General features: G+C 43.3%; 1 protein-coding gene across 1 annotated transcript; it reads right to left on the bottom strand.

Moving 5' to 3' along the window:
• Positions 1-2151: 2151 nt before the first annotated feature.
• On the bottom strand, positions 2152-11824 carry LOC306927298 (5-hydroxytryptamine receptor 3E-like; the record flags this gene model as incomplete). The annotated part of the gene is made up of 8 exons (XM_079507007.1): positions 2152-2453; positions 3614-3802; positions 4495-4705; positions 6405-6412; positions 7764-7933; positions 9613-9719; positions 10582-10686; positions 11798-11824. 8 exons carry the CDS (start codon positions 11822-11824, stop codon positions 2152-2154), a joined length of 1119 nt encoding a protein of 372 aa, XP_079363133.1.
• Positions 11825-12330: the final 506 nt, after the last annotated feature.

Genomic DNA, 12330 nt, shown 5'->3' with positions numbered 1-12330 from the left:
GCATCGTTGCGAGGCATTATGAGCTTGTAGATCTTCTATTTTCACAATGGTTGCCTCTTTCATACAATTTGGCCAATGTTTGACCAGTTTTTATAGTAGCTATATAGTTTATTTGTGATGTGTAGCCCAGTGGCAAATATGCCTGTAGTTCTATGCAAACTCCACCAGGTGGCACTGTCACTTTAAGAGTGCCATGTTCTGCGGGTCAAGGGTTACACTGAAAAATCACACCTGTGTGAACTGAGTGGTGCAAATCTCTCCCCCCCCCCCCCCTCTCTCTCTCTCATTAGCAGGCAACAGTGCAGCACTATCGCTCTCTCTGTTTCTGGCACAACAGCGCCACTTTTGGTACTCATTGGTACTGGTGCTCATAGTCACACACACACGGTTGACACGAACATTGCTGTTCCTTGGAGTGGTTGCACCACTCAAAAACCTCATGAATACAAAGAAGCAACCAGTGTTTGTGGGGATTCTTTGAAGATCTATCTTGAGGATTGTAAACAATTACAAGAGGTGGAAGCTGTGAACTGTGTATTTCTTTCAACTTGGTTGAGTTTCTCTGTCGTCTTTGTACTTGGAAAGGGGTGAAGGCTGAAGCTTAGGGGACCAGTGTTTGCTCAGCCTCAGTGTGTGTGTTGGCCATTCCTCATACAGTGTTCGTGATAGAACCACTAAAGTATTTTTCTGATTTTTTTTTACACAGGCTTGCATGCCATATTTGCTAAACTGTGGCTTTGGGGAGAGAGGGCGAGATCCAAATTCCAAAATGACCGACTGGCTAGTCGGTCGGTAACTCCCGGCCTCCGGTTGGTAACGGCGGCCGTCGGTCGGTAAATGTCGTCGGTCGGTAAATGACTAGCCAACTCCCTGGGAAATAAGGAACGCCAAATATATTCCTGTGTCCTGTGCCACTCCCTATTGACCAGGTTACATTAGGTATTAAAATTGTCTTAAAAGTCTTTAAATTGTTTCTGGTGCCGCCCCCCTGAAATCCTTTCCAATTCCTCGAAGGTCCGTTATATTAATTCACTAATCCTGCTTCCCGTACACCCAGTTGGAACGTGCAAGACTTTTAACACAAGCCTGCTTTTCAAACTTATTTTACCACATCCCGCAATCCCGCATACATCTGCTTGTCAGAACAGTCAGTAATGATCGGATCTTTGTGCAGTAATGATCGGATAAAGTGCTGCACTTTATGCAGCACTTTATATATTATATCTTATATCTTAAGCACTTTTTTTGCTTTCTTATTTTTTATCTCTTATTCTTCTACCTGCACTAGATGCAACCAGACCTCCGTTTATGCTATGGTGTCTCTTGTCTGTTGTTGTCCTGTAAGGTTTTGTATTTGTATGTCAGAAACCACTACTGTTGCTGTAAACACAATTGCCCTTCTGGGACATTAATAAAGACCTTGAACCTTGAACCTTGATTAATATAAATTGTCAAAGATCATTAACACTGCCATGTTGTTCTGCTCTCCTCAAATAGAAGGGAAAGCCTGTACTCTAGTGGTGGTGGAGTTTTATTGAATGGATACTTTATTAACAGTTTTTAACAAAAGCACATGAAAGTACAGTTCAATACAAGCTCTGCTAAGAGGATTTGAAACCCAAGAAAGCCTATATGGCTTATTTCCATTGGGGTCCTTAATCACAACATTTAATGAATATACAGTAAATAGGCTACTATATGCAAAAACATCATATAAACAAATCAAAATAAATAATATGTAACTAACACGCAAGCACGCACACTTGCAAGTTTCCACTTGTCGAGAGAGAGAGAGAGAGAGACACATTAGTTCATTGTACGTCCAATAGTGATTCAAATTCCAGCCAACAAAGCCTTCACATAAACACAAAACTATGAAATATTGAGCAATTTATTAATTTATGGCACTGTCTAGTGTCTTCAACACAAGGGCCGGGAGTGGGACCCCTAGGGGACCTAGTGTTGTGTTGAGTTGAGCAGACGTGTCGTGATTAAAAAGTATTGAGAGTTTAAATGCTTAATTTAATTTAACAAATTCAATTTGTAGTGGGGACCGGGGGTCCCTGTTTCATCACTATCTCACCTTGGCCTGAAAAAACGTTGAAGACCCCTCATCTACAATCATGGGGTCTTGTAACAAACAGTATGTTGTTAGTATTTAGCAGCTGCATAGCTGGCCCAGATACTGATGATGGTGATGACGCTGACTGATATGAAGATGATGTAGAAGATGAAGAGCAGGCGGTCAATGATGAAACCCACCTGGAGCCACTCCTCAGAGCTCTGGTTCCCTGTCAGCTGCTGCTCCACCTGGAGGCGGATGGCCTGGAGAACTTTACCCAGACTCCTCAGCTGCTCCAGCAGGGCCTTATCCTCTACCTCTGGTCCCTGAGCCTCTGGAGCTTGCTCATCAGCCTTGCCCTCCACCGCCACCAGAGGGCAGGCTTTCACTTCTAGGAAACACGTATGCACATGAAGTGTAAAATAGCCTGGCATATAGCCTGGCATGGGAGGTGAACTGGGTGTATAAAAACGACAAAGTTCTGAACTGACATAATCTGGCCTATACTAATTCAGTGCATGTTTGCTCAACAAAATGTAATTGCTATGCCTGACATTTCCTGTCATTGGAGTGTGTCTCCGTTCCATTGAGGATAACATAATCAGATGTATAATGTGGAGTTGGGTCAGTGGAATAAAACACATGTTTAAGGTGAGACATGGTAGGTGAATAGGGAAAAAAGGTTAACTAATAGCTATCACAATGAAACTTCTCCAGTTGATTACTTATATTAAAACTAAGATTTTTTGTATTACAAGTTTTCTGAAATGATATGTTTAAATATGCAAATTAGGCATTATATGTGCTAATTTGCATACATTTCGGGGCGATAAATCTGAAGATCGGATAAAGCCAGGTTCAAAATTATTGTTTCATTTTGTTGACATATTAGAGACAAAGAAAATGACAGAAGGGATTTTAGAAAATAGTGTCAACAGGCATAAAAAACCCAATTTTCGGCATGTTTTTAGGTATAAAATGTGATGTAAATCAGGCTGTGAATGATATATCAACAAACCCATCTGTAAATATCTGCAGAATATAGTTATGAATAAGACTGGAAAGTTTGGTGTATGTGAGTGCAACTGAAGTGGAGATTCTTTGTCCCAGGTATGAGGAAAACTCATTTTGAGTAAACGGCCTTTAAATAATTGTATTGTAAAATTCCAAAACGTTTTATTTGAAGCCACTATTTTGAGACAAAATATCTCATCCAAATCTTGGCCACAACATATAATGCCATATATCATTGGAAAGGTCTGGACCTCGAGCTGACTGTGGTTTGATCCAAATATGGTCACTTCCTTTGTACCAACAACCAATCATGAAAATTGAGAGGGTGGATTTTCACCCAGCAAAACGAGCTGTCATTGGCTAAAATAAACTACTAAAATCTAAATCTGTGTTTTGAATGTTTATTTTGCTTTAGTTTGGAAGAAAACATGTTTAGGAAGCAAAATAGCAAAAAAAAAAAAAAAAGGAAAAATCATGATTTCACCTACCATGTCTCGCCTTAATTATTATATAATTTAAACCACAGTTTGTCCATACCTGAGTTAGTTTTTTCTTTGGGCTTTGGAGGAAGGCCTACGAGAGAGCCCAGCGTATGTAGGACCAACACCTGGACCCAGCGGGGGACCGGAGTGAGGTTCCAACTGGAGTCACACAGGAGATTGGTGATGAGGATGGTCTCTAGTAGGCTGGCCACCATCAGAGCCAGGCAGAGACAGAAGAACACATCTGGGAAGAGACAGAGAACAGGGTGAGAAGTAGAGCAGACAGAGTGATGCACCTTACTGCATCTGGAAGTCAACATACTGTAGCATTGTTCTCAGGCAGCTACTTCAACTTCAAAGTACTTTTTTTTTCCTTTCGGAAACTTCCTTTGTGAGGTGGTTAAAAGACAACAAGAAATCACAATACATAAGTACACAAATGCTATATAAAACTTGAAAATGCCTACTTTTAAGAGAAAAACTAATACTTAAAAGCATAATAGCCTATATATTAAAATCCATATGGAGCAATCTACAGTAAAAAAAGAAAAGCTAGGGCTTATAGAACACACTCACAGAAAAATAACACTTGTCTGTGTGATAACAGACTCACAGGTCTTCAACAGGGTCCGGGTCCGGGGGGGGGCGGCTGTAGATGTGTCATTTTGTGACATTGATTGATTTCCACCAATAAGGAACAAAGTTCAGTTCAATAAGGGGACAAGTCTCTTAGTGTCCAAGTGAGGGACGATTCTGTATTTCAAGGGGCGGTTGGCAACCCTAATGCACGCACGCATGCATGCATGCACACCACACACACACACACACACACACACACACACACACACACACACACACACACACACACACACACACACACACACACACACACACACACACACACACACACACACACACACAGCTTGTATTACTAACTTATGAGAGGTATGCCGTTTCCAGTGGTGGGCAGCAGGTCGTTCATCATGAGCAGGAAGACGGTGTAGCCCAGGATGAGGGTCATCTTGAAGGAGGAACGGTCGGAGCTCTGAGGAGGAAGCAGGAAGCTGAAGAGGTCCACTGTGATGAGGAAGCAGCTGGGGATGATGAGGTTCACCACGTAGAGACCAGCCCTGCGCTTCAGCTTGATCTACAGGACAAGAACAAACCATTCCTGGGTTCAATGCTTCTGGGTTCAGGGTATTATAGAGATGTTCCGATACCGATATACCAGTAAAACTCAAGTACTTTAATGCATCAGTATAGACCAGAGACAGGGTACCAAATGAGAAATTCTGAAGAGATCTTTCTGTACTTTTTTTTCTCCATTGCTATAGACTAGAGACTGAGGGCAGTATTATGCGTGTCTTAAGTACCAGGTCTTATTACTTAACTTAAGACCTGGAGGCGTGATCAATGCCATTTGGCTATTCTGAGTGGCCAAACAGCATTGACCACGCCTCCAGGTCTTAAGTTAAGTAATAAGACTTGGTACTTAAGACACGCATAATACTGCCCTGAGGGCTACTACTGGCAGAAGGAGTGCAGGAAGATCGGCCTCAAGCTCAATGCCAAGAAAACAAAGGTAATGACAGTCAACACCAAGGACAAAACCATTGCCACTGCAGACAGGACGGTCCTCGAGCGAGTCGAGGACTTCAAGTACCTTGGGGCCTGGACTGCCTCAACTGAACAGGATCTGAAGGTTCGAAGAGCACTTGCCTCGAAAGCCTTGCATGGGATGAGGAGAGTGTGGAAATCAGATATGGGAGCAGACCTTAAGAGGCGGCTGTTCATAGCTACTGTTGAGTCAGTACTGCTGTATGGGGCCGAGACATAGACCCTCACAATATACAACAGGAAAAAGCCTTGCCTTGTGTCTGACACCTGACTTGTGTCTGAACACAGCTTTGATGAATGTGTTCTGCCTCCCTCCCCCCCATCAAACAAAATGTTTGGTCAAACCATATGGGCTTCCATTGAAAATGCATTGGAGCGGCCATTAAACACAGACACAAGACAAACACAAGACAGGTGTCTTGAATGTGTGAACGCAGCCCAGTAAGGGCATATGTCAACCCCACCTGCTCACCTCCGCCCCACCCCCTCCTGGTGCTGCGGCCATCTTGGATCCTAAACACAATATAAACAAATGGGAGAAGGGTGGGGCCGAGAAAGGCCTTTATTGACCTGTGGGAGGGAAGCCCGTCCCAGAGTAATATAGTAAGAGAGTGGCGACACTAGCGTTGCGTTGACTCCCCATTGTAACAATGGAATGCAGACGTGCTTAATCTAGCTCAATGGGAGCAGGCGGGGGGAACCCAGTGTACTCTCTGCTGCCCCATCTGGCGGAGTCAGGTTAATAGTTCCAGCCATAGGAGCAATGTTTGGAACTATAGCCCATAGGCACCCGCTTTGCGGCGAGATCAAAGCGTGTCGCTGCTCTCCTACTATACACTCTGGCCCGGCCTGAGCCCCAGCCTGTTTTCGTACAGGCTGGGGCTCTCAGCAGGGAGTGGACGGGAAGAGTAGGACGATGTCCTCCCGGTGGGTGGGGGCTCCCCGCTGGTCAGGATACAACAGCAGTGACAACACACAAATGTCTGTCGGGAGGACAGTCATAATGACAAAATAGGGGAAAAGAAAACAAAATCATGATTTATACGTACATGGAATGCAAGCCCTTCGATTCCACAGTCCACTCCACTATTCATGAATTGTCCATTACAACTAGGGATGATTAATTTAGTGTATGTGATGTCCATCAGCTCCCACTCTCCCATGGTTGTCATCACCTCTCTGGAATGCTCCAGGATTTGCTTCACTGGATTCCCAAGTTCCATTCTCACCTCATTGACTGCGAGCAGAAAAGGGACCAAATGAGACATCAGGCAAGGAAGGAAATAAGAAGAAAAAGGTAAGGTAAATCCGCCTATCTGCATATTTTAACCTTTTGTGTTTTTAACGCCCTACTTGACCATACTACAACATCACACGGAAGTGTCAAACGTTGCAGATCTACGAGCTCAAAACACTTTGCTTCGCTTTTGATGCTTTTGAATTTGAATTCCTGAAAAGTCAAAGTTTTGGAAATATGTCCATTACTCGGGTGCAGTACTTAGTTTAGACAGTTTTTGGTTTAGACAAGTCATTGGTTAGACCAGTCATTAGTCCTACAACTACAAGCTATCTCAAACCCTCACCCTAAACCTAACCTCCCACGGGGCAGCACACCTAAACCTAACCTTAACGCATGTCTAACCAATGACTAGTCTAAACTAAGTATGCACCCCCCATTATTCAATATTTTTCAATTTTTACTAGTATTGTAAATTCATGAGAGGGAACGACCAACAACTATTCATATCTGAAACCAGGGGCGGCAGGTTCTTAAAACGTCAGTGGGTGCTCCCAAGCCCCGCCTCCCCGCCGCGGGGGAAAAAAAATCTTTATTTACCGTTTGCTATTGAACACAGTGCGCTTTCAGTTCACAACGAACACATTACATTGTTTCAGCCACTTGTTTCAACATTTCAGCATGATCAATGATAAACGAGTTTGTTTTTTTGGCTTTTCGCCAGGAGGAAAACCCTTCGCGTGTAAACGCGTTCAATGTATCTTGTTCGCGTGCTGATGTCGATGGTAGTGGAGCACCCAGCTCCACAGCTTTAGAGCAAAGGCTACAAAACACTCTGTCTTTAGTAGAGTTGTACGTGATCCAGGTAAATGTCTCTTTCCAGATGGGTTGATATTTGCGCCCCCGGACTGCTGGCTGCTGGCTGCTGCTGACGACACCTTTAGAATTATTAGCTCTTAAAAGAGCCGTTGTGTTGGCGCTGACAGTGCTGTCCGCCTCGGCAGCTACGTTGTCGGCGGCGGGCATCAAAAGCAGAACAAAAGCCACCTTATTAGCATTTGAATAAATACCTGTTCGCCCAGTGGCCCAAGCACCATCCACCCCCCGTAAAGGTGTGTGTGCCTACGTGACAAAATGACCAGGGGGAGGGGATCTTCAGCCCTTGATTACGTGACAAAATGACCAGGGGGAGGGGATATTCAGCCTTAATCTCAGTGGGTGCTATTTGGCTTATTATTTTTTCAGTGGGTGCCCAAGCCCTCAGGCACTCCCAAAGTTGATGCCGCTGTCTGAAACAAACATAAATGTGACATTTGGGTGCTGAGGAGGAGCACTTCTTGAGCAACCTCACCAAGGTAAATGAAGGAGTTGAAGGTGAGAGTGCAGTTCTGGACATCAAAGGGGAAGGTATAGATCTCAAGGCGGCAGGAGCTGACCACCCTCATGGGCACCTGGTCTTGTATTTTGCCTTTATGATAGGCTATCACGTAGGGGACAGATGGGGCGTTATTCTCATCCATGCTGGACAAGACAGGGACAAAGCAGAACTGGTGAGACTAGACTGGTGTCATGCAGCTCTAGAATTATCTTTTTGTAAAGTCTTTTAAAGTCATTCCTTGAGTTCGTCCCATCATCAGGACGTTGGCCTGGCATTAGCCAGTGGCCAGACTGATCACGTGCGTTCACTGGCCAATGCCAGCCTATCAGAACATCTCTCAACTGACCCACCCTGTTTTCATATTTCAAGTTGCGTTACCCGCAACTTGCGTATCGGTCGATGCCGAGTAGGCTACTGATCCAACACCAACGCTTAATTAAAAAGAGTCTGGGAATAAATACCAACCCATTCATAATTGTTACAGTGCAGCCACAAGTTACGTAAATTAATACTTTCCCCGCCGAAAAACGTAACCTACGTTAATCATTAGTCTCGGCAAGCGCCAATAAACGTAAGTTACGTTTATTCAGTTGTATAAATGTTTTGATCCGATCTAGTCGAAAGGTTACTCACATTACACTGCGTGAAAAGAGTTAACAGGCAATTATGGGCACTAGATTTGCCCGTAATATACGGTAATATACAGGTGTGATGGTACAATTCAGGAAGGTGTGGTTTGGGCGTTACAATATTTAAACCAATGCCACATATGCCATTGCCTTATAAGAGATCCCTTATCTGTTGCCCGTTATGCCCAGTGCTATATTGCTTCATAGGTAGCCTTACGGTCTATAGCCCATGGAAGAGTGTTGCGTTGCTGCCTTGAAGTATCACTTGTGCTGCCCTCGAACTGGGCATAACGGGCAACGGATATGGGATCTCTTGAAGGCAATGGCACGTGGACTGGTGCAATGGTGCAATGGTGATTGGTTTAATTATTGTAATGCCCAAACCACACCTATGCACAATATAACGGGTAACGGAGGTGTTTTAGGGATTTAGACAGGTAACCAAAATACCAACTTTAGTGGGGGAACACCCCTTCCCCACTGCTAAATCCCAAAACAGTGTATTTAGAAAGATCGAAAGATGAAAAATGGAGCCCCATGGGCTCCATTTTTGTCACCGCTAAACCCCTTATCCCTAAACTTCTTTGCCTTTTTTTTACTATTTTGTTAATAGTTGTTAGTTGTTAATATATGTAAATATATATAAAATGGCCAGTCTACAAGCTCACAACGTGTCAATGTAGATTGGCTAGTTGAACTATTCAAAAATGTTTTTCAATATAGTAAAACAAAGGCCTGCATACAATAAGGTCAGACTAAAGAGGTCCTTTGTCCACCAGTCGACTTTGAGGCTTAATCAGGAGTTGTAGTAGCCATGGGGTAATTTAGGTGGTGGACATGTCTTCATGTCTTTTTGTCTTCATGTCTTGTCTTCATGTCTTTTTTGTTTGTTCTTTGTGCTACTGTATGTCAAATATGTATATGTGTACATGCTGCTGGGTCGCAAGACACATTTCAGTGTGAACTGACAATAAAGTACTATCTCACTATATCATACAGTATCATATAATTTAAAAAAAAAAGTTTAGTGCAAATGAAATATGTTTTGGTATCAAATTGGCATAGACTAGGCAACAGGCATACTCACTGATACTGATACTGGAATGTTTGGTCAGTATCGGCAGCTTTTTGGATACTGGTATCGGAACAACTTAACAGAAAAACAATTATGAAGTACATGCAACAGAACTCACAATTCGTTGATCACTATATCTGGTACCCAAAACAAGTTTCTGGGTAGACTAATCCTGTCGGCGCCACACTGGACCTGGTCCCATCTGAAGAACTCATTGTCCCAATACTAGAACAACAAACCAGTGTCATTATCGTGCTGTACACAAAGCAGGCATGCAGTGGGTTATGAACATTTACTCACAAAATAGACCCAGATGTATGTAGTCAGAAGCTGAGCCTTTTCATCCTGTTTTTTGTTTTTATGGAAAAAAAGAGAATATTAGGAATTAAGACACAATATCGGTAATTAAGCATCAGTGTGTCACTTTCAGATGTACGGCATTATGTATCACAATTCAATAAAAGACGTCAAAACAAGCAACGACAATTAACAGATGAAATAAACTACAACGCCTGCATAACAACACTTGAACTAAATTAAATTTTATAAAATAAGCCCCTTGTCTCTCTGGGTGTCTGGAGTGAATGGTCCATACTGTAAAAATGCATGTTCTATCATTTTTATCCCACGATTTTGTAACTCATTTTTCACCCCTGTGTCAATTATCTAATGTGATCCTGGGCTCTACACACCCTCCGCCAACCTGGGGAGAGCAACTTGAACTCATGCTTCCTTCATGTCGCTCCTTTTCACCTGACAGGGTTTCCCTGGTTGGACGTAGCTGGCCAGGGGGAGGCAGTTTAGAGACCAGGATTACTGCATGTTTTTTGTGAGGGTACCTACCCTAGGGGACACGGGGAGAACATGCAAACTCCACACAGAAAGGCCCTTTCGCCACCCCCGCCTCGGGTATGGGCACTGATGACGCGGAGGAGAGAACACGCCGCCAGCGCCCACAGCGTCCCGAGCGGGACTCGAACCCAGGACCTTCTAGCTGTGAGGCGACAGCACTAACGACTGTGCCACGGTGCCCCAAAATGCATGTTCTGAAGAACAGAATGTTCACTGATTCTACAAGAAGACGTACCACACCAAGGATACCGGACAGGGTGAAGGACATGGTGACATTGGTGGGCGTGGACATGTTCAGGACGGGCCGTATGGCCCTCAGGTTGAAGACGGGTTCCAGAGCCTCCAGGAGAGCAGGGGGATCCGGACGCGTACAGTTCAATAGAATGTTGGCATCGCATGGAACTGTGGGACGACTCTGGTCAGGGTCATGCTGTGGTTATTTGTTCTCTTACAGACTTTAAGTGAACTCATTAACCACTTAAACCCTGTATACTTTGTTGTACAATGAACGGTGAACATCGCCAATATACAAGCTCACAACATGGTGAATTGGGACACATTGTGAGCCAACATTGGCACAGGGCAGGGTGATCACTGGCACACTGGTGCGTGTGAGAGAGGACTTTTAAGATTACATTTATATATGTAAAAAAGAAAAGTCAATTAAATCAAGTCCCCTCACATCTGTACGCAATTTACATCCTGCATGTAATTTTACATTCATTCAACCTCTGAACTCGTGGTTAGAGTCAAATCAAAAGTAGAAGAAAAAAATCACACCCGTGTGAACTGAGTGGTGCAACTCCCCTCTCCCCCCCCACCCCCCCCCCCTCTCTCTCTCTCGCTCTCTCTCTGTCTCTTCACTTTTGCCCCTACTGCTAATCATAGTCACACAGACACCCACATATAGTCACATAGGTTAACACGGACATTGCTGTTCCTTGGAGTGGTTTTAAAAAAAGTTTGCTATGTATATTAAATTTCGTATTTTTATGTGGTGTCAGAATTCTTAATGTTGATATGGTACACCGTCGCACCGATTATCAAGAAAATAAAAACATGGCAATTCATGTCAAAAAGGGTTGCCGTCCGACCACTGAAAGTCCCAACAACATGTCTCTGCTTGTACTGTACAAATAAAACCAAGGCTTGATTCTTGTAGATATGCTATTTTCTCTATTTCTGAACATCTTGAATGTTTAACCATTTCCATACAGAATTAGAGCCCACAGGTTGATGCTGGGATGATGGTTGGAGCACAACAACTGAACCATAAATATTAAAAGACGACTCCTTACCTTTCATGACACTGATGGTAATGATGCACAGCATTACAAACGGCTGGACTGATGCCTGGTGCAGCTAGAATTTACATTACAAATGTTAAGTAATACATTATCTTTCTTCAAATGTACCTATATGAGACATGCACCATGAAAACAATAATTTACCTTCAGTTTAGAATTTGTGTCAGCCATCACACTGTGATTTCCAGTTCTGCTCTGTCAGATTGGAATGGCTTCAGTTTCCAAATGGCTGGAGATGACTGATTCATTTTTGCAATGCAAAGGCATTTAAATTGAATGAGGATGGAAATGAGCTTCTAGTTAAATCTGGCATGTTTGCATGAGATCATTTTCAGGTGATTGAACAACAAAGCTTCAGTTGTGGTGGATGGCTTTGGTAAGTGTGTGTGCAGGTGTTGGGAACTACAACCACAGTGGTGTGTCTCTCTCACACCTCCACCCCTTCATGAAATAGCAGGGATGAAATCTGCAGGGATGGAAGAAATAGGCTACTCAAATGTTTGACTCAACCCTAGAACACTAAACTTAACTTTTGTCAAACCATCACTAAACCCAGGTATATTTAACTCAATGTAATATATTCCATAACAAATATTTATCCTCAAAATACATTATATAAGTACAGCAATACATGGCAACTTGAGGTACTCTTCTTTAATATTTCATTATGACTTTAA

This window comes from Electrona antarctica (assembly GCF_951216825.1).
Source record: "Electrona antarctica genome assembly, chromosome: 7".
NCBI classification, from domain to species: Eukaryota; Metazoa; Chordata; class Actinopteri; order Myctophiformes; family Myctophidae; genus Electrona; species Electrona antarctica.
The sequence above is the reverse complement of the archived record's forward strand: the minus strand, read 5'-3'. Positions and strand labels throughout refer to the sequence as shown.